This window comes from Meriones unguiculatus, chromosome X (genome assembly GCF_030254825.1).
Source record: "Meriones unguiculatus strain TT.TT164.6M chromosome X, Bangor_MerUng_6.1, whole genome shotgun sequence".
NCBI classification, from domain to species: domain Eukaryota; kingdom Metazoa; phylum Chordata; class Mammalia; order Rodentia; family Muridae; genus Meriones; species Meriones unguiculatus.
Window position 1 is genome coordinate 35,798,414 of NC_083369.1, and position 26,477 is coordinate 35,824,890.

The 26,477-nt window shown below is 43.7% G+C and overlaps 1 protein-coding gene and 1 pseudogene across 1 annotated transcript; one reads left to right on the forward strand and one right to left on the reverse strand.

Moving 5' to 3' along the window:
- Nucleotides 1-5,745: 5,745 nt before the first annotated feature.
- On the reverse strand, nucleotides 5,746-9,567 carry Usp51 (ubiquitin specific peptidase 51). Its single transcript, XM_021630353.2, has 2 exons — nucleotides 9,389-9,567; nucleotides 5,746-8,669 (listed from the first exon to the last, which is right to left on the reverse strand). The coding sequence occupies exon 2, from the start codon at nucleotides 8,651-8,653 to the stop codon at nucleotides 6,554-6,556; it is 2,100 nt and encodes a 699-aa protein (XP_021486028.1). The 5' UTR covers nucleotides 8,654-8,669; nucleotides 9,389-9,567; the 3' UTR covers nucleotides 5,746-6,553.
- LOC110544463 (mitochondrial dynamics protein MID49-like) overlaps nucleotides 8,751-26,477 on the forward strand; it is a 48,203-nt pseudogene continuing 30,476 nt past the window's right edge.

A 26,477-nucleotide genomic window follows, 5' to 3' on the forward strand; every position in this document is an offset into this window, starting at 1 on the left:
TTCCACAAGTATACCTGTAATTACAGTTGGATCAATTAAATTTTTGGTCATTATCAAATTTTACTGGTTTGAGCCACAGACAGAATGTTAGTGTTACTTGTTACAATCTGCTACGAAAAAAAAAAATGTTTGGGAAGTGGAGTAGCTCTCTCTCTGCTCCCTCTTCTTCCCACTTAACCATAGTTTTTACTTAGTCTACTCAGGATTTTGAGAATGCTGTTTTATTTGGCCTCATCTAGGATCCATTCAGGCTCTACATCCTCATTCCTTAGGTAACTCCCACCTCACTGAAGAGGCACTAACGCCTGCCCGGAAGGGACATGGCTGAGGGTTTCACCCCTTCCAACATAAGTAGTAATAGACTTTCACCCAGAAAGGGTTTGGTTAGACTTCTGGGATGTTTGGTTGGCATAGACATGTAATTTTGGGAAGAGGTGGTATAACTATTTTCCCCTCAGCCCTCATTGCAGTGTTGAAGGGGTATGATATGTTGTCCTTCCGGTCTCTTTGCGAGCACTCCCCCAACTCTCCTCACTTATGTGGTATTAGAAGGCTGTCCAGAGGATAAATCATTGCATCTAGGTATAAAGGAGGGGACATCTGAGAGGGAGGTCAGAACCTGGAAAATTCTGAATCATCAGTATGAGTCTCCAAAGATTTAGATTCTACTTGATAATACTGTTCCCATAGTTCTAGTCAGGACAGGCAACAGCTGCAGTCTCCCCTTTGGGATGTAGCCTGAGGGCATTGAGATAACTGCGGGAGAACAGACCCAGGTTGGGAAAGAGCAGTGCTTGGATTTAATTTTCTGCGCCTTTTTACAGATTAAATTTTTCGATAACTTTTTAGCTCTAGGCAGGGTTCCTCTCACCTTTAGGGCACTATACATCTGCAGGTTGCATAGTGAAATCAGTGGAATCAGACATCTCTAGTAACTCTGAAACCATTCAGGTGGCCCAGACTGGCTTTTGTAATTTTCTAAATCTTGTGCAGAGTGCTTGCCTTTTGTTTTCTTCTATGGCAATTATTCATAAAAATGACAGTTGTTTTTCTAGTAATGTATTGTGGTCAAATAAAGATTTGTTTTCAAACATTTGCTTCCCAGTATTCTTAAAAGCACTGTAGCATTCACACCTTCTACACATTAAGCAATGTATTACAACTGTCCTTCTCCACTTATTATCTGGCATTAATCTTTGTTATTTTCCTGTTTTTTTTTTTTTATGTCCTCTCAACATGTTCCATAAACAATCCGCTTTGTAGGTAGGTATTTTGTTTTCTAATTCCAGTCTCTTGCATAGTAAATTGCATTTTATCTCTGTGGTGAATAAATGACTCAAGGGGGATTGTCTAGTGTCTTAGTTATGTTTTCTATTGCTGTGATTAAAAACAACATAATTAAAACAGCATAGGGAAGAAAGGGTTAATGTAACCTTACAACTCAAGTGGCACTTTCTATTTCTGAGGGAATTGAAGTCAAGGATCAAGGCATAATCTAAAGAACAGAAACAAACAAACAAAAAAGAACAGAAACTGAAGCAGAGGACCCAGATAATTGCTGCTTACTTCTTTGTGCTTCTTGACTTGCTCAGTTTGCTTTCTTATATACCCCCAGGAACATCTGCTTAGGAATGGCACTGTCCACAATGAGCTGTGTCCTCTTACATCAATTATCATTTGCAAATACTGGCTTAGCATTTTCTTAACTGAGGTTCTTTCTTCCTGGATAATTCTAGCATATGTCAAGTTGACAAACCCCTAGCATTTCTATTGTTTTGACTACTTATAAACAACGTAATGCTTGTTGGAGTTTGCATAAAGGATGTAAAGCAGTAGCTCAAGAGATAGCTCAGTCTTTAAGAGCATATACTGTTTTGCAACAGGACCTAAATTTGAATCCCTGTACCCATGTCAGGCATCTCACTACCTCCTGTAACTCCAGCTCCAGAGAGGTCTGACATTTCTGGCATCTGCAACACCTGCACTCAAATGCATGCAAGCATACATACACACACACACACACACACACACACACACACACACGCGCGCGCGCGCGCACATACAGAGAAAGACTTAAAATGACCAAAATATATATTTTTTAAAGGATGTAAGGTAGTCTCTGAAGGATGAGGACCTAAGCCACAGGTTGCACAACTAGCCGATGATTGAATCATAATTTTCTTACATATTTTCTAAGCCAGAAATAAAAGATTCATTTCTTAGCTGTGGCCAAGGAAATAAATATTCTTACATTGAATAGAAAAAATAGTACATTTTCCTTGAAAATTTATCCTATTTATTCTATAATTCTAATCACTGTCCCTTTGGGAACTCCTACATGATTGAAATTTAGAGGTCTCCTGACCCTCCTCCTTCTTTGTAGGCAGGTCTATGCAAACTCCCTTGTGCTGTCAAAGTCTCAGAGTAAAAAGTGAGGAGAGAGCACAAGGGTTCAATCTGAGGCAGGATACATTGAAGTTGTTTAGACCAAGGTTATCTATGCAGATGAATTTCAGTGGATGCAGAATCTGTTTCCTCTTTCTGTTGCAGTGTCTCTTGGTTCTACTGTTAGGTGAACATAAAGATCATCAATGACAGTCTCAGTAAATCACTAGTATATATGGGTAGCAACTGAGTAATTTTCAGTCAATTTAACACCACTGGGACTTCCAGGACCACAAGGATATCATTGTATCTTCCAAACTTTCTGCTAATAAAGTAAAACACAATATAGAAAGTAGTTTTAAGGGTAGGAGGACCTACCTCCTACCAACAAAAATGCTTTTCCCCTCACCCATACACGCAGCAAACAATCTTTTTCTCTCTCCCTCCCCCTCCACCTCTGCCCCTCTACCGTGTCCCTCTCCAAAATACTCCTGGATACGTAGCAGTGACTCCACTTCTTCCTCCACTTGCTGCAGCTTATCATGTGTGCTGCTCTACTTCCTGAGGCAAGTTTCAAACCCCAGGTGTAAATCCCTCATATATTCAAAGGTCCAAGTCGCAAGTCCCAAAGTACGGAGCTTCTGTCCCGTTAGTCATTGTTTCTTTTTAAACTAATCTATGATGAAGACTCTAGGGCAGTGGTTCTCACCCTTCCTAACGCTGTGACCCTTTAATACAGCTCCTCATGTTGTGGTGATCCCCCAATCATAAAATTATTTTCATTGTTACTTTATAAGTGTAATTTTGCTACTGTAATGAATCATAATGTAAATACCTAATATTCACGATAATATGCAACCCTTCCAAAAGGATCATGACCCACAGGTTGAGAACCACTGCTCTAGGAGGAGAAAAACTAATATTAACAAGTGACTACAATATGAGAGATCATGTTAGGCTTGGGGCTACTTCCCATTGCTTCTGTGTTCACAGAAATTAAAAATTCTCATTTGGAAGCAGAAACTCTTCCCTTTCTGCTGTTGGTTGTGGCAGTTAGAACCATGTGGTCTGCAGTGTCCTTTCTAGAAGCTTATATAGACACTGAAAAAGGCTGAGGACTGCCATGGTCTGAAACTCAAAATTCATACATTGAAAATTAATCAATTCAACAGTACCAAAGAGCATGGCCCTTTAAAGTCAAAATGCTCAGCCACCACGCATGCATAAGTGCTCTTACAAAAGTGCTGAATGGGGGCCCTGCTATTTCCTCACTGGCTTTCTTGCCCTGTCCACCAACTGAGAACAGAATGTCCTTGTCTTTGGAAAAAGTAGCATCCAAGATGCTATCATGGAAAAAAGCATAGCCCTCATCCAGACACTAACCCGAATGACACCTTGATCTTTTACTTCCCAACCTCTAAAACAGTGAGAACAAAGTTATGTTCTTTAAAACTGCTCAGGCTTAGGCATTTTATTACAACACCACAAACAGACTAAGATACAGGCTGCAAGCTGGAAACTACATTCTTGCTAGTTGCCACATTACCTTAAGGTAATAACTGCTAACAGGTTGTTATGGTTTGGAAATTAAATGTCCCCCCAAAGTGTGTGCAATGTTAAAATCATTTGTCACTAGTCTGTAATCACTGAGGGGTTGTGAAAGCTTTAGGAGGTAGGGTCTAGCATAAGGAAGTTATACTACTTAGGCATACTGTTAAAAAAGGATATTGGGCTTCTATCCCCTACTGGTTTTAATTTTGCTTCCCACTTACCAGGAACCAAACAGCTTTGCTCTTCTGTGAGGGGAGTAGGAAGATTGAAAGCTAACATGGCCATGTTGAGTGTTGGGCCTACGATGCACAGCAAGAGACAGGGCAAAGTGATTCATACCCTCATCTGGCCCACAAAGAATAGTGGAAGAACAAAAATGCTAAGCAAACAACAGCCACCAGACGTCACTTTCCTGCTGCCTAGTCATGATGCAGAGTGTGACACAAAACACTGTGGTAGAGTCGTGAGATTTACTGCCTCACTGGGGGTTTAAGTAAAATTACAGACTCGGATGAGAGAAACTGTGGTGGGGGCATTTTCATATACCTGTAAGAGAACTCAGCTTCTCCTTCAGCTGCTGGCCCCTACTGTCTATACAGGCTTCCACAGCTGTGTGCTTTCCCCTCTTTTACTCTTGGTTCTCCCTCCACACTCCTGAATTTCCCCTCAGTGAGTATATGTTTTATGAATCTATTCCCCAAAAAGCTAAGCAATATTTTATATACTGTCTCTGGTGGAAGATACACACTTCATCATATTCCTAACAGGGTGAACAGAGCAAATAATGAAACTGACTTTTGCATTCAAGAAACATTTATTAACACAAAGGGGAATAAGGCTTGGCCCTCTGCTCTCAGGATCTGTTGCAGAGAGGCAGACAATGACCACGAGGTATAGACAAAGTACTTTGGAGGCACAATAGGAGAGGTGGGGATGGGATTATCTAATTCAAGCGTGCATAGGGGCTCCTGGGAAGGCTCCAGAGAAGTCATCTTCGAGATAGTTTTGAATGGATGATGACACCAGGTGTACAATTAAAAAAAGGATGCTTGTAGGCTGGGGCTTACTGATTTAGGTAAGCGCAGGGAAGGGAGGTGGGAATAAAGAGCGGATAAGGAATTAGCAGGAATATTAAACACAAACTCATAGTTGTACTGTAGAGATTAAAGATCTTGTTTCCCCATGAGTTAAAAGACTGAAAGCAGAGAGGGTGGGAGCTCCTCAGATAAAGGTCCCGGCCACTTTCTCAGTCAGATCATGGGGTTGAAACATCAAAAGCCAGAACTTCACAGTTATGATCTAATTTCTGTAAGCCACAAAATTATTGAAAGCTTTCATTCAGAAGCTAAGGCTGCATAAGAATAAAAATTTCTAAATGAAAAAAAAATCTTGATGTTATCACCTTTCCAATATAGTTACTTCTGCATTGACATAAGACTAAAAAAATACATATGTTCACAAACCATTTTGTCTTATCATTACTCTCTCATTTATATCTTTTATATCCATCTATATTGCAATATGCTTGAGTACAAAATAAAATTTGAACTTTCAAATACGATCTTATTTACATCAGTTGTTAATCTGTATGTGAATATATTTTCGAAGTTTTTTTGTGCTGAAATCTCTGCAGTTGAATTCACAGAAGGTTCTTGCTTAATTCTTGAAAACGTTTTTCTTTTTGCAATCTTTAAAACCAATTAACTTAGTTTCATTTCATTCTATATACTTTGAAATTTTACTTTTTAGCTCTTCTATGAATATTTTCTGAAAAATTTGGTTTTCCAATGCATAGATTTTATGCTTTACATTTGTAGAATCTAAATGTTTTCACATTGGGCTTTTAAAGATTTTCCTTTACTGTTTTTAAATTAAAGTGTTTCTTTCATGAACTACCTTAAAAAATTTCATATTTCATCTTAAATTGTAAGAATTTCTAAATACTCTATTTTCACACAATAACAATTTGGAATCATTTTAAATTAAAAACATTGAAAAATATTTCTTCTAAAATACTTAACTTAAAATTTTGACATTTAAAATGTTTTCTTAAAACTTTCAAAAATGTTTCTAATGGTTTTCTTTTAAAGCTTTAAAGTTTTTCTTTTAAAATATTTGGTTTTTTTCATACTATTTGTGCACTTATAACAATAACCACAATCAATTAAAACCCCCAAAAGATACCCCCCACTTAACACAATATCTCTGAAAAAATAAAGAACACATAGTAATTGCAAAATATCCCCTCTCATTCCACCTTGAGAATTCACTTAATATTCTTTATGTGACCCTTTTCAATCTCTCCTTCCCTCCCTCCAGTTCTTAAGGCTAAATGGTCACAGTTAACTCAGTGTCTTCCTCCCATAAAGTTATGGGACAGGGTAAAAATAGACCCTTTATGCCAAAGTGCCACTTGTCATATAGGTATTATGGTTAATGTCCACTCCAGGTAGATTTTTGTGTTTCTTTAAGAGGTGCTCGTTGTTGTAATGGCATTGTAATAGTCTATTCAAGGTAGGCTTGTGTTGTTTGTCACTTTAGGATCCTTACTCTTTTTTTTTGTTTTTTTTTCTTTTATTTATTTATTATAATTTTTTGGAAAGTGTTCTGGATAAGATTATTCTCTTTCTATATCTTGCCTGTAATAGAAGAGTAGATACCCTTCACTACAGAGTAACTCCTCCATTGTAGCCTTGGTGACCCTGGCATCGTCACAGCTGTACCACTGATCCTTTTCTTGACGAATAAAGCTGGTGTAATGGCCACCTTCCAAAGTTCCATGGTGGTTAATCACTGCAAACAAAGAATACTTATTCTCACTGGGCACACATTCGGCTAATGGCTGGCCATTCATTATGCTCTCTTTAGTAGAGGCCAGAAAGGGAGTCATGTCCAGTTCCAAAGGAAATGAGATAAAAGTATTAATCTTTCGCCTCTGTTTGCTAGAATGTTCAAACCGTTTCAGATGAAAGCAGGCCACAATCGGTAATTTCTTCATTGTGAGCTGTTTGGTAGATTCCTGGTAGCTTTGGCATTGATTGCATTTGATTTTGGCACTACTTCCCAGATCCTCGGGTCTTGTAAACCATTGCAAGCAATCTGTAAGTGAGGTGACTGTTGATTTGTCGTCATCGCTATTCACTGAGCTACAAGCCCTCTCTGGGCTATAAGAGCCAGGCAAATCCAAACTGATGTCCCAGCATGGGTCTATAGTGGTAGAGACACCATGACAGACTTGACATGTCAAATCTGACTGCAAGCCACCTGTAAAGGTTTGATCTATAATGCAGTTACAGCAATTGGCGTTGCCTTCTTGCTCGATGCTATCATCTCTGCTGTGTCTATGCAGCACATCTAATATTGCAATAAGAAATTCATGCGCATCCTGCTGCCTGTAGCCAGCTAGATGTTCTGCATGAATCCATATCAGGTGCAGTAATTTATAGGGGATAAGAGGTGATCGAATCCCCGAATACATGGCTTGAAATAGCGAACACATTTCGCAAGCCAAACACAAGCTAGGGCTTGTCATTACGCACTTGTGCTTATCGGAAAGGAAGAACTCTTTCAGTGGCGGAATGTGAGTAAGTGCCTGGACAATGCAATTCATAAAGCAGGTGTTCCCAAGATTGATCAAACCTCTAACTCCTATAGTGTAATAAACTGTCTGTTTCCTCCTCTTTTTCTTAGGTTTTACCAAAGCAGTCTCCTGATCTTTGGACTCAGAGGTTGATTGATTTTCGTCAGCCTCCAGTGACATACACTGCTGATCAGATACGTCTACTGCAGTCGAAGTTAATAGTTTCAGAAGTTTCTGTTTTGTTTCTTTGGCAATCTTTTCTATATCTTTATCATATACATAATCCTTACACATAAAGCAATATATAACCCCATGGCAGAGGTCTACTGCTAAACTGTGTTGTGTTGTTTCTGCATGGTTATGAATATGTTTCTCAGTAAAACATCCAAAAAATACACAGGAGACACATAAGTGGAGTCTGTTCTTATGAGTACTACATACATTACAGATGCACGATTTTGCCTTACGTTTCCTAGTCTCCGGAGTTCCACTCCAAATGAATCGCTGGTAGATCATCCGCAGGTTCTTCCGCCAGTTTTTGGCTACTTTAATGCTCTCTACATGAGGGCAGCCTGTGGGACCTTTATTAGACACAACCTCTAATAACGGGTATTCTGTGCTCTCTGGATCCCCAGAGTAGCCTAGATCACTAGAGGAGCTTTTCCGTGATTGGGATCTAGGTGCAGGCCTGGCTCTACGCCTAGATTTGCGGCAGGCCACCGACCGCAGCTGGGGCGGGGGTGGAGGTGGCGGCGCAGGAGGGGGTGGCGGAGGTTTGGAGGGAGGCGAGGGTGGGGCCTTGAGCCCACGCCCTCCCCTGGAGCGGGACCTGGGCTGGGACCGAGGGCGGGGCTTGCGGCGCGGGCAAACCAAGCTGGAGCTGGTGTGACAAGCAGCCAGGGTGGAAGCGAGCACCTTCTCATCGCTGCCACTGGCCCTAGTTGTTAAGTTCTCCGACGTGGGCTCGGGTTCTGGCCACTGCTCCGGCTTGTTCTCCTTGGGTCCCTGTGTACCCCGCATCATCTGCTCCATTCTCGCTGCTTGCTCAGCTGCCTGCTCCAAACAGGCTCTTCGACCTCCCGAACTCCAACAGGCGACCGACCGGGAGGACCGGGACGCTTCTCGAACGTGGGCCATCGGCTCACTCCCAAGCCTGGGAAGAAACGCGTCTGGGAATGAGCTGTGGCTGTGGGTGGAGGGAGACAGGAACTCGTGTGGACGGCCAGCCGGCGTCATGGCCGCGGTGCCGTTAGCCTCAGCCCCTCCCCCTGCCGCGAGCCCGGCGCGCGGCCGCGTCTCCGCCCGTGCACGGGGCTCGCGTGGCGTGCCGAGCCCGGGGCTACCTGCTCCAAAGGCCGCCAGAACTGCGGGTACGGCGGAGAGGAGAGGGGACTGGCCTGAGCGTTAGGGTGGAAAGGATGGCAACTCTTTTAAAAAGCATAACCACTGGCGCTCTGTGCAGCCTTGCTTTGGTGCACCTTTCTCTACATTCTCTCCTTGCATCTTTAAAACCCTTGAGTCAACAATGTATGTTAAATATGGCTGAAAGGAGGTTATCCTCGGAAAAACTGACTCGGGAAGAAAACTGTCCCCTGGCTCCTTTCTTACCTATGCTTCAGCCTGTACTCCTAAGCGCACTTGCTGTATGCCACTTGGTCTAGCGCCCTCTCTTGCTCTTTCGTGCCTGTACCCTCACACCCTGTTTCTTCCTCCTGTCCTCTCATTTCCTAGGGTTTCCCCTAGAATTCAGACTCTTCACGCGTGACCACCCCCATCCACAGTCCGCGACCCCCAAAGTGCATGCTCTCTCTCCCTTCCCGACCTCGGCAGCTTCCCAAGCCCACGGATTTGTAAAAAGGTCTGGGTTGTTACCTGGGTCCCCAAGGCGCGCTTGATCTAGAAAGTCAGCAGCTGCTGTCCAGGCGCTCCTCTGCCGGTCTTCTCCGTGACCTCTCCTCAGGGCTGGTCACAAGGGGGCCGCCCCTGGCCCCTCCCCTCTCACGGATGGGCCCCCAGCCCTGGATTCAGGCCTTCAGCAGTGATGAATGGCACCGCTGTCCCCCTAGGCAGAAAAACTCCTTACTGAAAGGGATTCGACCAGAGGTAACAACATCAACAGATTTTAGAGAAAGATCTTGGAAAGGCTCCAGCTTCACCTGGTTATGGCATTCTCTACAGAAAAAAAATAAAAATAAAAAAAGGAAAAAAAACCTGAAACAACAACAAAACTAACCAAGGTGGAGTAAGGGATTTGCCAAGATGGTAAATCTATAGTATTTCTTCCGGAACCTTAAAAATTCAAATCTCAAGAGTGAAGTTGAGAGGTTATTATTCCGGGGGGGGGGGGGCGCAAGAGGAAAAATAAGCACGTGATTCAGGCTTAAATAGACCTCAGCCCAGCAACTTGCTGCTTCTACAGGGAAAAATCAGAAACACTTTGAGCCTTAGTTCATCGGTCAAAGGGAGAATAATCGTAACATGTTTACACAGAGTGGCAGCAAATACATTCTTCATCCTTTACATTAGTAACCCTAGTTAGTATTCTGTGTTAAGGTTAAAACCTGTAGCTAGCACATTGCCTGGCTGCAGTACACCTAAAAACACTGCGCCGGGTGAATGCGTAAAGAACACCGGAAAAAAGAACTCTGTCTGTTTTGTTGCTAGGGGTCTTCCATATAGAGATTTTCTTGATTCCAAAAATATTTTATCAAGTTATTGAGTTTCAAAATACAACGGTTAAAACCTGTAGCTAGCACATTGCCTGGCTGCAGTACACCTAAAAACACTGCGCCGGGTGAATGCGTAAAGAACACCGGAAAAAAGAACTCTGTCTGTTTTGTTGCTAGGGGTCTTCCATATAGAGATTTTCTTGATTCCAAAAATATTTTATCAAGTAATTGAGTTTCAAAATACAACGGTTAAAACCTGTAGCTAGCACATTGCCTGGCTGCAGTACACCTAAAAACACTGCGCCGGGTGAAAGCATAAAGAACACCGGAAAAAAGAACTCTGTCTGTTTTGTTGCTAGGGGTCTTCCATATAGAGATTTTCTTGATTCCAAAAATATTTTATCAAGTTATTGAGTTTCAAAATACAACGGTTAAAACCTGTAGCTAGCACATTGCCTGGCTGCAGTACACCTAAAAACACTGCGCCGGGTGAAAGCGTAAAGAACACCGGAAAAAAGAACTCTGTCTGTTTTGTTGCTAGGGGTCTTCCATATAGAGATTTTCTTGATTCCAAAAATATTTTATCAAGTTATTGAGTTTCAAAATACAACGGTTAAAACCTGTAGCTAGCACATTGCCTGGCTGCAGTACACCTAAAAACACTGCGCCGGGTGAAAGCATAAAGAACACCGGAAAAAAGAACTCTGTCTGTTTTGTTGCTAGGGGTCTTCCATATAGAGATTTTCTTGATTCCAAAAATATTTTATCAAGTTATTGAGTTTCAAAATACAACGGTTAAAACCTGTAGCTAGCACATTGCCTGGCTGCAGTACACCTAAAAACACTGCGCCGGGTGAATGCGTAAAGAACACCGGAAAAAAGAACTCTGTCTGTTTTGTTGCTAGGGGTCTTCCATATAGAGATTTTCTTGATTCCAAAAATATTTTATCAAGTAATTGAGTTTCAAAATACAATGGTTAAAACCTGTAGCTAGCACATTGCCTGGCTGCAGTACACCTAAAAACACTGCGCCAGGTGAACGCATAAAGAACACCGGAAAAAAGAACTCTGTCTGTTTTGTTGCTAGGGGTCTTCCATATAGAGATTTTCTTGATTCCAAAAATATTTTATCAAGTTATTGAGTTTCAAAATACAACGGTTAAAACCTGTAGCTAGCACATTGCCTGGCTGCAGTACACCTAAAAACACTGCGCCGGGTGAAAGCGTAAAGAACACCGGAAAAAAGAACTCTGTCTGTTTTGTTGCTAGGGGTCTTCCATATAGAGATTTTCTTGATTCCAAAAATATTTTATCAAGTTATTGAGTTTCAAAATACAACGGTTAAAACCTGTAGCTAGCACATTGCCTGGCTGCAGTACACCTAAAAACACTGCGCCGGGTGAAAGCGTAAAGAACACCGGAAAAAAGAACTCTGTCTGTTTTGTTGCTAGGGGTCTTCCATATAGAGATTTTCTTGATTCCAAAAATATTTTATCAAGTTATTGAGTTTCAAAATACAACGGTTAAAACCTGTAGCTAGCACATTGCCTGGCTGCAGTACACCTAAAAACACTGCGCCGGGTGAAAGCGTAAAGAACACCGGAAAAAAGAACTCTGTCTGTTTTGTTGCTAGGGGTCTTCCATATAGAGATTTTCTTGATTCCAAAAATATTTTATCAAGTTATTGAGTTTCAAAATACAACGGTTAAAACCTGTAGCTAGCACATTGCCTGGCTGCAGTACACCTAAAAACACTGCGCCGGGTGAAAGCATAAAGAACACCGGAAAAAAGAACTCTTTCTGTTTTGTTGCTAGGGGTCTTCCATATAGAGATTTTCTTGATTCCAAAAATATTTTATCAAGTTATTGAGTTTCAAAATACAATGGTGTAGCGAGTACTGGGGTTGTATGCTGATAAAAGACTGGAATCAGGAAAATGTCTCCCTGGATATTTGCTTCATTGTCTCAGAATCTGTAAAAAGGCACCGCAAATTAAAACCAACCACTGTTCTCTTTCCCAACCTGGGTCTGTTCTCCCGCAGTTATCTTAACGCCCTCAGGCTAGCGTCCGGAAGGGGAGACTGCAGCTGTTGCCTGTCCTGACTAGAACGACGGAGACAGAATTATCAAGTAGAATCTAAACCTTTGGGGACTCGTACGAATGATTCAGATTTCTCTAGGTTCTGACCTCCCTCTCAGATGTCCCCTCCTTTATACATTTATACCCTTTATGCCCTCTGGACAGCCTTCTCATACCACGTAATAAGTGAGGAGAGTTGGGGGAGTGCTCGCAAAGAGACCGGAAGGACAACATATCATACCCCTTCAACACTGCAATGAGGGCTGAGGGGAAAATAGTTATACCACCTCTTCCCAAAATTACATGTCTATGCCAACCAAACATCCCAGAAGTCTAACCAAACCCTTTCTGGGTGAAAGTCTATTACTACTTATGTTGGGAGGGGTGAAAACCTCAGCCATGTCCCTTCCGGGCGGGCGTTAGTGCCTCTTCAGTGAGGTGGGAGTTACCTAAAGAATGAGGATGTAGAGCCTGAATGGATCCTAGATGAGGCCAAATCGATTGGCAGTCTCAAAATATCGAGTAGACTAAGTAAAACTACGGTTAAGTTGGAAGAAGAGGGAGCGAGGAGAGACACAGCTACTCCGCCGCTTCCCAAACAGATTTGTTGTCCGTATCCTAGTGCTATGAAAGTTCCAAAATAGAAGCTGAACATTGTGACAAATAACAGTAACACTATGGCTGTTGCTCAAACCAGTAAAACTTGAATTTTCAAAAATTTAACTGATCCAACTGTAGTTCCAGGTGATCATACTTGTGGAATAATAAAAAATAAGAAGTTACTTAATCTGAATTTAACTTTTTCTGGGTTCAAGACCTATCTTTCCACAAACCCACCGAATCCACCTCTCTTTTTCTCTCTCAGTCACTTCCCCCGTGGTGAGTGTTGGGGTCTGGGATGTGTGTGTGTGTGTGTGTGTGTGTGTGTATGTGTGTGTGTGTGTGTGTGTGTATGTGTGTGTGTGTTTGTGTGTGATAAAACAGAGTGAAGTCTCACTTCACATTCCCTTTTGCTTGCACAATGCTCTTATCCAGGCCACATTAGACTGATTCCTTGAATCACTCCAGTATGACCCCTCAGATTATACGTCTTCTCTATTAAAGGCGATGTGTGTGGGGATGGTATGACTTCAAAGAGCAACATGGTATAGACAGGTGGACATTGGTAGCCAGGTCTCCAGAAATGCCACTACTAACGGTGGCCAAAGGTGGCTGTGTCAGTGAAGTGGGACTCTGCAGCATGTATTCCTGGCTGTCTGCAGTCCATGGGTAAAATGTCCTTATCACTTTCACACTGATGTGATAGGTGCAGTGAGCGGTTCTTGAGGCTTCTGCGTAATTTCACCTTGTAAAATAAAAGTCAGGGCACATAGAATTTATGATCTTAGGACAGGAATGGAGAACATCCTGTTTCACTTGGCTGTGTGTGTGTGTGGGAGGGGGGTGATTTTCCCTCCTTGAGGTCAGAAGCTGTCTGATTTGAAGTTGTAAGTTATTTTTGCCATATGAGTATTTGATGCCATTTTCTGAATAACATAGAAGATGGAACATATCATAAGATAAAATGACTTGACATAACATAATATGGCATAACATAACAGTGAGGTAGAGAACCAGGGCTCTTTGTGACTTCTTGAGAGATGACATCCCCCTTGTGCCACACTTTAAAACATCATCAGATCATTTTTATGGAAGGCAACAATGGCTGTCACCACTTAGTCCCATGGCCCAGTAAAATTAACCCAGTACCTGTACCATGTGAGGAAATCAAGAGATGGCCACATTGTTTCATTCTGTGGGTCTCAGAAGCACGGATAAGCCAATCATACCCTTTTCATCAGTGCCAAGAGTGCAAGGTGGGTGGGCACCCTGTTTATTAGGCCAGTTCTTTGTATGCTTGGTGCTTGGAACTTGCAGAATGAATGGAAATGGGCAACTTTCCACTTGCCCTGTCTTTGCACTGTGCTCATGGATAAGAACAGTAACGTTTGCTTAAAGACAAAGTATCTAGGTTCTTTGAGTTTTTTTCTGCCTTCCCTTTCTCCACCCCCTTCCTTTCCTTTCCTTTTCTTTTCTCCTTTCCAGACAGGGCTTTTCTGCATACCTCTGGTTGTCCTGGACTTGCTTTAAAAGACCAGGCTGTCCTCAAACTCACAGAGATCTGCCTGCCTCTGCCTCCCTGAGTGCTGAGGCATGCTCCACCCTGCCTGGTTCTGCTTTCTTTGTTTGAGGCAGATGGCATCCTGCATGGCCCAAGCTGCCCTTGAACTCAAAGTCCTCCTGCCTCTCTCTCCAAGTGTAGTGGTGATAGGTGTGCAGGGTCATGCCTGGCAATCATTTGCTTCCTGCATTCCTGGTTCCTCAAAGTCTTCAAGGAATGAGAAATGCTGACTTCTAAGATGAATGGCCTAATCCTAGCGGGACAATATTGGTGTAATTCAAGTGAATTGATGAATCCTGCAGGTGCAGGATGTTCTGGGAAACACCACTGTATCTGGCAGGCAATCCTGTACCTAAGAGATTCAAATCATGGCCTGTGACCACATATTCTCTTTTAATCTTCTAATTCAGGAGGGCAAACTTCTTGTTGCCACAGACCAGTCGAAGGAAAGGAACGAGCTCTTGTTTAGGTTCAGTGTGACAAGCTCATGACAGCTCAGCAGTCTCTGTTTCAGTGAAACCATAGTGTCTCTTAGTGGTGGGGGGGAGACTGTTGGTCACCATTCCCCCTGACCGCAGCTGACATAAAGTCTTCACTGTGTGCCTCTGCAGTGGGTTCCACTGGAGTGAAGCTGGAAGTGCTCATGGGAATGATGATGAGTCATTCTTACCTCTCAGGTGCTTCCCAGATTCTTCATTAGAAAGGATTGCATTGCCCCTCCCTCCGTGCTTTTCCCCTGCTCTGTTTTGCTGTGTGCATTAAGTATGGGTTGACCCACTGTGTGTTGAGCTAGATGCTAGAGAGAGCAAGTGTCCTGTGTGTCAGCTCTCTACAATGAACCACCGGATCTTGACCGGCTTTTGCCACTGGCCACCTCACAGTGTTCTAGTGATGGGGAGACTTGATGTCCTTCCACCTGCTCTAAGACTCAAGGAGACCTGTGTAGACAGGCCCGAGGAGTTCAAGGACCTACTGCAAACTCTTCTGCGTATATGCTGAAACCCACTGTACTCTTTCCAATGTTTCTGCAACTGCATGGAATTCACTCACATGCCTGGTTTTTATAAGTTTGAGTAATGTAAAATAGCTCTTTTGAGGTGATCTTAGATACTTAAAATATACCTTCAGTATGTAAAAGAAAGTGGATGTGTTTCTGTCTCTAGGCTGGGCATGGTGGTGCACACTTGTAATCACACCACCTAAGAAGCAGAGTCTACAAATTGGTCTCAGGGCCTTGTTCATGATAGACAGGTGCTCTGCCATTGAATTGCAGTTCCATCCAAGATTTGCTAATATATAGTTGACATTTTTGTCTACTTTTATTAACCATAGTAAATCTGCCTATATAATGTGTTTAGATCTTACTCACTTGTGTGAATCGATGTATTTTATTTTTTAATGATTTTATTTATTAGAGTTTATTCACTTTGTATCCCAGCTGTACCACCACCTCTTGCATCCCCCCCCCAATCACAGCCATCCTCCCTCTTCTCTTCCCAAGCTCCTTCCCAAGTACACTGAGAGGGAAGGTCCTCCTCCCTTCCATCTGACCTAGCCTATCAGGTCTCATCATGGACTCTTGTCATTTTCTTTCTCTGTTAAGGCTGCCCACCTCAGGGGGAGGTGATGAAAGATCTGGCCACTGAGTTCAGTCAGCCTTTTATCCCATCACCAGGGAACCCACTTGGAGACTGAGCTGCCATGGGCCGCATCTGTGCAGGGGTTCTAGGTTACCTCCATGCATGGTTCTTAGTTGGAGCATCAGTCCCATGGGGGGGGGGGAACATTTCCAGATATTCAGATCTCTTGTTCTGGCTCTTTTGAATAAAAACCAAAAGTCACATCTCAGGCTGGCAAGATGTGGAGAAAGGGGAACCCTGGCCATTGCTGTTGGGAATGAACACGTATACAACCACTTTGGAATATCGGTCTGTCACTTTCTCAGACAATTAGGCATAGTGCTACTTCAAGATCCAGCTAAACCACTCCTAGGCATATATCCAAAATATTCTCAAGTATACAACAAGGACATTTGTGCAACAGTGTTCATAGCTGCTTTATTCTTAATAGCCAGAATCAGGAAACAGCCCAAATGTCCCTCAGTTGAGGAATGGATACAGAAATTGTCGTACATTTACACAATGGAATACTACTCAGTAATTAAAAACAAGGAAATTGTGAAATTTGCAGGCAAATGGTGGGAACTAGAAAAGATCATCATGAGTGAGGTATTCCAGGAGCAGGAAGACACACATGGTATATACTCACTCATAAGTGGATATTTGACCTATAATATAGGATAAACGTAGTAAATCTGTACACCTAAGGAAGCCAAGCAAGAAGGAGAACCCTGGGTAAGATGCTCAATCCTCATTTCAAAAAGGCAAATGGGATAGACATGCAAAGAGGGAGAAAACAGGGAACAGGACTGGAGGGCCACAGAGGACCTCTGAAAGATACTACCCAGCAGGGTATCAAAGCAGATGCTGAGACTCATAGGGGGACTTTGGGCAAAGTGCAGGGAATCTTATGAAAGAAGGGGGATAGGAAGACTTGGAGGGAAAAGGAGCTCCACAAGGAGAGCAACAGAACCAAATTATCTAGCCCTGGGGACTTTTCTGAGACTGACGCTCCAAACAATGACCATTCATGGAGATAACCTAGAACCCCTGCACAGATATAGCCCCTGGAAGCTCAGTTTCCAAGTAGGGTCCTTAGTAAGGGGGGAACAGGCACTGTCTCTGACATGAACTCAGTGGCTGTCTTTTGATCAACTCCACCTGAAGGGTGAGCAGCCTTACCAGGCCACAGGGGAAGACAATGCAGACAGTTCTGATGAGACTAGGGTCAGTTGGAAGGGACCTTCAAACTTATCAGTGGACTTGGGGATGGGAATGGGAGAAGAGGGAGGGAAGACAGCATTTGAAGTGGACCAGGGAAGGGGCTACAGCTGGCATACAAAGTGAATAAACTGTAATAAATTGAAATACAAAAGTATTGTGAGCCAGGCCAAAAAATAATTGGACTTTACACAGACTCACAGGCAAACCTTCACGTACACACATACCAGTGTCTACACAAGCAGTTCTCTTTGCCTCTGACATACCTGAAATTTGGGATGTTGACTCAGATGGTACCTTGTCTCAGCCCGAGGCATGATATTTGATGGTGCACCTTGGGTAGATTTTCATCCTCATACCGGGGAAGGAAATGGGCTTTGAGGGACAGAGCATCTGTCAGGCAGGAGGACTTTAAAACAAGTCTTACAACAAGTTGCTGTTGCCCTGATGCTGGTTGTCCTGCTTTTGGTGAACACGTACCTTCCTTTTGACTCTGAAAATCCTCTTTGCATCTTGATAGCTTCTCTGCTAAACTCAGAAATTAATAATTTTTGCCACCTACTGCTTTATCTGTCTTTGTCTTTTCTCTGTGTGTCTCTCTCTGTTGTTCTCTGTCTCTCTGTGTTTCTGCTTATAGCTGTGAGTATGTGCATATTCATATGCCTGTGTGTGTATGTGTTCATTACTCTGTAACTGCATATGTGAGTGTGGTGTGTGTGTGTGTGTGTGTGTGTGTGAGAGAGAGAGAGAGAGAGAGAGAGAGAGAGAGAGAGAGGAGCGTTGTATAGCACAGCTGATCACCTTACCCAAGGTGTTCATTATCCTATGTACACTTTCCTTGTGTTTCAACAGCGAAGAGAAAACATTGGAACCCCTTTAGATTAAAAATAAAGTACTTGTTTAAAAATTAGGAAGTCTATTACTTCTTTCCATGCCTGTAGCTTCCCAGTTGCTGAGGATGGCTTCTTCTGTCTGATGGCATCTATGACTAGATGATGGCCTGGAGACGGGTCCCTTAGGCTATCTTTGTATTTAATTTGGTGTTGTTCCCAAGACACAGCAGTTTTGCTATTCTCCTGTCCTGATTTCTGGCCCCTACGCATCCCCTCACTATTCAAAGTGTATGGTTGTTTTTATTTTTTGACATTTGTTATGGAAATTTCCAAAGACATGAAAGCAGAAAGTGCGCTAAACTGTAATCACTGCACTGCATGTACCCATTAAGCTCAAGAGTCATCAGTTTCAACAATTCATTAACCTTTCCCAATCTTGTTTCATCTTTCCTCCATCACCATCCTGGGCTTCACTGAGGAGCCAAGTACACACATAAAATCCTTTTTCTAGGAATAAACAGATAAGGACATTCCTAAACATAACCTCTGAACCATCACATAGCCAAGGAATGAGCAGGAGTGACTCAAAACTATCCACAGAGCACTCATCCTTCTAGTCTCCAGTTGTCACATGGAAGGTTTTTAGAGGGCGTGAAGAAGATGTATGCTTCTTCTTGTGGTTGCTATGTTTCTTAGATCCAGAAGCAAATGCATTCCTCGGTCAAGGGAAAGACAAGACAACATTTTACCTTTTGTGAGGGCTGGAGGATAGTGCACAGGCTCTTGGTTTAGAACAAATTGTCAGGGGTGAGAGGACTCAAGCATTTCCTGTGTCTCGAGCCCCATGGTTGACCCTTGGTGCTCCAGGAAGACCACTTCTCTTGTCTTCTCTAAAGTGTGTCTTGACTATGTTGCCTTAGTCAACACTTTTCTAGTATGTGCACAGCTACAAACAAAAGACCTTAGTAGGATCATGTGCCTCTTCCTGCCATGTGGAATGTTTCTGAATGGTCCAGAATGCATAGGAATGAGGGGTCAGCTCTCCCAGAGCAGGAGAGTACACAGCACCTCTAATAACCCTCAGTCGATTGCTCTTGTCCTGACCTTTCAGTGCACCAGGACTGTGATAAATCTCCATGGGATCACTTGGAAACTTTGCCTGTCCCTGACCTAAGGCTATAGATTCCAAATGTGAGGTGGGGAGGAGGCTATGGACAAGGAATTTTACCTTAATTCCAGGAACAAAAAGGTAACTTAAGTCTCACTTAAAAATTCCACAGATCCATTGCATCTTGACCCATGCTCTGCAGGTCATAGGTTCTCTGTGGAAATCAGAGTAACGCTTGACTAGTGAGATATCAGGTGATTATAACACCTCTGGAGCTCACTGCATCTGCCTTCCTAGAGTCACAAATGGTGCCGCTCCCCCACCCCAACTGGCAACTGCCCGTTCTGATGGAGGAAGAGCATAGGGGCTGTGAAGGCAAGGGTTGTGGTAGTGATAATCTCCACAATTGTGGTTGACAGTGTAGGACTAGGTCAATAAGCAAAATCTGGAATAGTTTGCCATTCTTCTGCTTTGAATCTTTGGTCTATTCCTAATGCTGGACAATATTTGTGTTCCCTTTAGGATATGGTGCATGCTAGTGGTGAGGAAGGAGGGCTTTTGAAGGAAACTTTAGTCTACAACAGTGGAAGATGAAAACATAATTCTTTCTACCCATAGGAAGTTTTAGCAGTATTCCCAGAAGGATGGAAGGGTTGATTGAGGGGAGGAAGCAATGGTTGGAGTGTGAGGGAATAAGAGACAAAGAAAAGAGGAGTGATCGGGGAAGGAGAAGGCTGGACACAAGACCAAACACAAAGACGCACACCAGGAAAGGTTTGCTTCCTTTTCAGGAACTCACACCATTTTTGAAGGGAATGATCTAAGCAGATGTGTGGGAAAGTCGTAGTCATAACAGCTGTAGCCTATGAGCTTTAAACCCTCAGTGAATGGAGGAAGATGAGAGATTTACTAAAGTGTAGGTGAAGAGATTCCATGTGGACCCAAGCCCTTCAACCCCAAACCCCATGCAACTTCCATTATCTACTGTTAGGACAGATTGAGGCTGCCTCAGTGGAGCTTTGAGGTTCTCACCCCTGCTCTTGGGAGGTAGAGACAGGAAAAATACAATTTTGGCTACATAGTGACATCAGCACCAGTTTAAGATTCCTAAAATACTCCTCTCACCCCCCCCACAAAACAACCAACACAACAGAAACAGGCAGTCTCCTAGTTGTGGGTATTCTCATGTCAGGGTTTCTGGGTCATCTGGAGTCTGGTGAGCACAACTCAGTCACCCTGATTAACCTGAAAGGAAATTGGTGCAGATCAGTCTACAAACAGCTTGTAAGTACACACAGGGATGTCAGCACCAATCAGTGGGGATGATGTAACAAAAATTCTAGATTCTACACTTTATTAATTTGCAGCACATTCAAAAAGTGTGTGTGTGTGTGTGTGTGTGTGTGTGCGAGCAGCATGACGACAAGTACATAGGAATACAGTGTCATAAACATACAATCTGTCAATTAAGAAGTACACCAGAGCTTCAGTTATGCCACTACATACATTTATACTGGTGTGTGTTCATTTCTTCTGAGTATTATAACAAATGACCACAAATGAACTTTGTGGAGGAACACAGTACATATGTGGTCTGCCCCTGATGTCAGGGTGGATGTTGGTAGGAGCATGACTCTTCCAATGCCTCTAGAGAGACAGCTTTCATTGTGTACCAGCAGCCACCATTGCTGTTTATGGCCTTGAAGGTGCTTCTCCTTGAAATAGGTTTGTGCATTCACATTGCATTTTCTGCTACTGTATCTCTGTCACTGTGTGCCCTCTGTGCTTTCAATGAAGACACCAGTCATGTTGACTTTGGAATCTGCCCCAATGCAATATGGTGTCAGCCTTTACTCAGTATGATTAAGATGGCTCCACTTCCAAGAGAGGTCACGCGTTGAAACAGTAAATGTGTGCTTGAGACCATTCATCTGAGAGACAACTCCTGATGAAATAGATTAGAGCCCATTGTTTCAGTAAAATTCATACTGGGCACTCACATTGGAGTTCACCTGGAGTTAATGCTGAACTCTCTTGGGGTAGCCATACTTCAGAAAATGTGCAGTCTACTAAGGAAGCGGTACCCAAGTTGCTCAGACACATCCTGAGAAGCTGCAAGCTACCAGTCAGTCTGAACTGGATCCCTTCTTCCTGTCCCCTGATACCACTTCCACAGAGGGAGGCATCAAAAGTAGACTTTAGAACTGACACAATTACTTCAGATTTGTGGCCAAAGTGGAAGTGATTGATGATCCTTTGCCTATGAAATGTAACTGGTTCTCTCTCAGACCCACTGGAGTGTAGCCTTGGAAAGCATGAATCAGTATGAAGAACAAATATGTGTCTTCCTATCTGTACAATTGCAAATACAGTGGTGAACTTTGGGATCAATCCCTGTCCACTTGTCACCTTCTTTTGAAGTTGTAGTGTCCATAACATTCTCGGGATTGATAATTCAAGCAATAGCAGGAGTAGACAAATTGATATGCTTAGCTACAGGGGAAAGCTTGCGAACCAAAGGAAAGGATATATACTAATGGAAACAGAGGCAAAGATTATGTCCTGTCTTGGTCTCATGGTGAGCGCAAGTGAAAATAAATCCCTTTAAATACGAGCACTTTTTGAATGCTTGATATAAGAGGACTTACTTCTTCAGTGCGATGGTCAATTTAAATTTACTGGCTGGGAAACCTGATAACAGTCCTGTGTAGCAAGCATTAGCATGGATTCACCCTTCAGGAAGTGGAAGGTTGCAGAGGCCACCCTGAAGGAATGTCCTGCCCATGGTCCTGTAGGCTGTGGAAAACTTGCCACTCAGGCTGTTTCACAACTGTGTGAGGCACCAACGAGCCCTGGGTGGCACGACTCTCATGGAGCAGTCCATCAGCCAGAACCCCTGTAGTGTAGACTTCCACAGGGTGGGGCCCATGGTGCTCAGTTGTTGATTGGCCCATCATGCCTGATCCAGGTGAGGAAGAGAAGGCAAGACCGTTGGTCTGAATCAAAGTTGTCAAGCTGGATGTTCCAAATGGAGTGTGGGCTGCAGCTGTCCTCTGAGGTATGTATAGGCCAAAGCTAGAACCTGCCAATCGACTAGGTCTTGTACAAGGCCTGTAGTGCCTGCTACACACTCTCTAGTGGACAAGCATGGGTGGGAGTGCATGCTGTTCTGTCCACTTACTCCCATTCTTCAGAGAAATGGCTTCTGTCTTGCTTATCTGTCTCTTCTTCCTTGTCATGACAGGCGAAGGATACTCCTTGAGCCTCATGGCACACTCCTCTGCCTTCCCTGTTTGAGGGTGGGAATTCTGAGGCTTGTTTTCCAAGAGAGGGGATGCACCTTTGACTACACGGGTTCACTCTGGTTATTCAAGGAGGTTGCAGGATTTCACAGCAGGGAGCAGTTCAGAGGAAGGACTGAGAGACAGGGGCCATGGTTCTGGCCCCTGTAGCTGTGCATTTTGGGCACCACTAAGGGAGTTCACCTGTGTCCTGGTGTTCTAAGAAGGCTATTTGTGCCGCTAAATCAGTATACCTGCTACTCAGGAAGAGGAACTGCAGTACCCCTCTCCCACATTTCCTAGCTCCCTGAGAATGGCAATGACTGAGGTGAGAGGAAAGGAAAAGAGAGAAGAAAGGAGACCAGGAGTGAGAGGCAGGGGAGGTAAGCAGAAGGAATAGCAGGCTCTGGAGCAGAGACAGGGACAGATAGAGCAACACAACAACAGCACAGCAACAAAGACTGTTTTCTAGAAGCAGGATCATGGCTGTCAGGCCTTGTGCCTCTCCTCTGTGTATTCCAAGCCCATGTACAAGGAACCACCCCAGGCTTAGATACCCACTTTTGCTTTCTTTGTTCAAAGAGCAATCCTTTTTTCCCCTATACCTAACTTCCTTTCAAGAGTATGTGTGATTGTGTGTGTGTGTGTGTGTGTGTGTGCGTGCGTGCATGCATGTATGTTTTTGTGTGTGTGTAATGTGGGCAAACTTGGTAGTGTGGTTTCTTCAGTGAGCTGTGAGGAGATTCAGGAGCTAGAGGGGCAAGTAAATCATTAACATGTCTTTGTGGGCATCATTTGGCTTGGAGGTCCCTCCTGTCCTTGTGTAGCAGAGTCTCTATATGCCTGCTTGCAATATGTGCCTCAGAGATACCTGTGAATTGGCCTGTTTTTTGAGGGCACGCTAGTCCATGGGGGATGTTACTACTGTTGGGAATATAGAGACTGATTATGTCATAGCATACGTGCACAGCACACATGGATGCCTGTGACTGAGAGCATGATAGTCCAAATAAACATCCCCAATGCACAAACACACACACAAACACAAACTCACAGTTATAAGGAATTGTGTTGTGATGGTTGTGTACTTCAAAGCACGCGGAAATGAGTGAAGTGGTTTTCTATACCTTTCGGGAAGTAGGCACCCATTTTCAAGGAGAAGTTTTCATGTCCATGGATGGCTTGGGAGGGAAAGTGGAGGATAGATTTTAGGGAAAAGTGACTGTGCCTCTTTCAGTTTGGTGCCCAGAACATGCCTGGGAGCACTAGGCAGCTTGTGATGTGCAGATAAGCTCTGCTGTTACAGAATCAGAAGAGATAGGACAGCCATGTAAGGAGATAGCATAAGCTAATGAGTGCAGAGAGACGAGTGTCCAGGCCAGGAAGCCAGAATCGGCCAAATCAGGAGAAAAAGTGAAACAGCAGCTACGTATGCAGGTGGCTCCCTGACTCCTGTAAGTGCCTCAGGGCCCACAGCAAGAGGCCAGACATAGGGCAACAAGGTGATGGGCTGCTGCCCAAATGTGCCTGAGACAGTAGGAGCTGCCACAGAGCAGAAAGGGACATAAGTTCTGAGGAAAAGGAATCCTCTGACAGGCTGTACTGTGGTGCCACCTTCTCCATACCTCAGCCTGATGCTGGGTAAAATCCCTGGCTGTGGGCTTGAGACAGTAGCCAGTAGATGGCAATGTGCAGACTGGGTTTGGGAATGATCTCTGTGCACACAAGCCTATCTCTGCTGTGAGTCATAGAATCTACTTTTGGTTATCATTCGGCTTATCTCTGGGCCTTCCAGGACAGTTGCTTTGGGCAAATAGTCCTTTTTTCCACTCAGGAGAAGCTGTGAAGGGAATCCATTGTTTTTCAAAGCTCAGGTGCAGAAATCACTGCAGGAACTGCCCCAGGTGGAGACAGATGGCTCAGCTCTGATAGCTGCACCCCAGACAGCCAGGCAGCCAGCCATTTCCCAGCAAGAGATTCATATGGGTCCATATGAAAAAACAAGCTATGGTGTCCCTATGTGTGCTGTATATATTTGTGTGTCTCTTGCTCTTTGTGTGTGTGCGTGTGTGCGTGCTTTTGTGCAGGGGGCTGTTTGTGTGAAGTGATACCTGTGGGGTTTGTGTGTATGAGACACAGAGGGAGAGGTTAACTCGCATGTTTATCTTTGTGAACTACAGTCACTGGCTTAGCCAGGGTTGTGAGCCTCGCCATCACACTCTCTTTTAGAATGTCTCTTTCTCATCTCTACACGGGGTTCATCTGCCATACATGCTAGTGTGTCCATGACATGTTAAGTAATACCTCTCACACTCAGCAGCAATGAAGTAATGGTGTGACAGAGATAGAGAATTCCTAATGAAGGGCTGAGGGATCTGCCTTTCTAATGGGGGATCGTGTGGGTTTGGCAGAGTTGATTCAGAGGTTCCCTTTCAGAACACTATGATGAATAGTACCAGCCTCACTATGTCTGCTGGGATGCAGGTTGGCCTAGCCTCGGGTCTTGACCCTCCTCAGGAAAGGCCAACACCACAAGGCTCATTGTCTCAGTTAGGGGCTAGAGCAAGGCTCTCTCAAGGATCTCTGCAATGTCCTGTTGAATACTTAGCACAGACACAAGTAGGCCCAGTGGCTTTGCGGCCTTCCAGGAACCAAGTGTGGGTATCTCTACCAGGGAGGTCAACAATGGTAATAGCATGAGCTGACACCAGGGAATGGCTCCAATCAAGGCACACACTGCATTGGAGGCTTGAAAAGAAGGTGAGCTTGCAGAGCAGGGGTGTGCCTAAGATTGGTGGCTGTTATTCTAATTAGCACTATTATCACCTTCCTGACATGTCTTGAAAGTGTTGGCACAAATGTTAGCCTAGGTAACCTGTGTTTTCTGGAAATAGGGCAGTACTTCAGACCTCTGTGACTTTTACAGCTTGTAGACATTTGTGCAATGGTCATGAAGCTTTCTAACAGCAAAACTGGGGCACAAACAGAGATCCTGCCTAGCTTCCCTCACCTAGATGAGCAGTTGTCAACCTGTGGATCTTGACCCCTTTGTCAAATGTCTATCTCCAGAAATAGTTACATTACCAATCATAACAGTACCAAATTACAGTCAAAAAATCCCTACAAAAGTAATTTTATGGTTGGGGGCCAGCAGGACATGAAAAACTGTATTAAAGGCATTCAGCATTAGAAAGGTTGAGAACTACTGAACTAACGACAGGGAACCAGAGTGCAGAAGACAGGGCCTCCTGTGGAAGCATGCTGCCTAGTGCATGGTTTGTCCAGGTCTGCATGAGAGTGCACATTTAGAGAGGCCTTTCTCACCTCGCCAGACTCTTTCCTAGCAGGAAAAACAAAACAAATGAACAAACAAACAAAAAACCTGGGGCTTATATGTCTTTGTTTTAGTAACCCATACTTCCTCTGATTGATTACACAGAAGTATTATTGACCTGGAGGGACTGAGGAGAAGAAAAGAGTAAGTTTCTTCTTCACCACAGGGTGAGATGCCTCTGCCTAGGAGTTTTTGAAAGTCTGCTGGTGTGCTATTCTCAACATGTTCCTTTCTTTGGAGGCATTTCTACTCATGATTTGGGACATGCAAACTGAAGATGGTGCATGTTAGTTAATTTCTGGTAGGTCCCCAGGCTATCCCTGGAGTAGAACCCTTGGCTCTGAGCCTAGTATGCTCTCTCTCAACATCCAGACTTTCCATCGATTACCACCATCAGGAATTCTGAAGCACCCATAACCAGGCATGGCAGCTGTTCTCTAGGGCCCAGCATCCCAGAGGTCAGTGAAACACTTGCTCAGAGCCTAGATCAGGTCCTAGATCAGAAGGGCCTAGATTAGATGGGAGAGCCCTTCTCTGAAAACAATGAGGGAAGTATTCAATCATGGTAACTGTTGAACTCTTAGACAGAAAGCACAGTGAAAAGATACTAAATGTCCAACTGGAGCAGAGCAGCTCCACAGAGACCTAAGTCTCA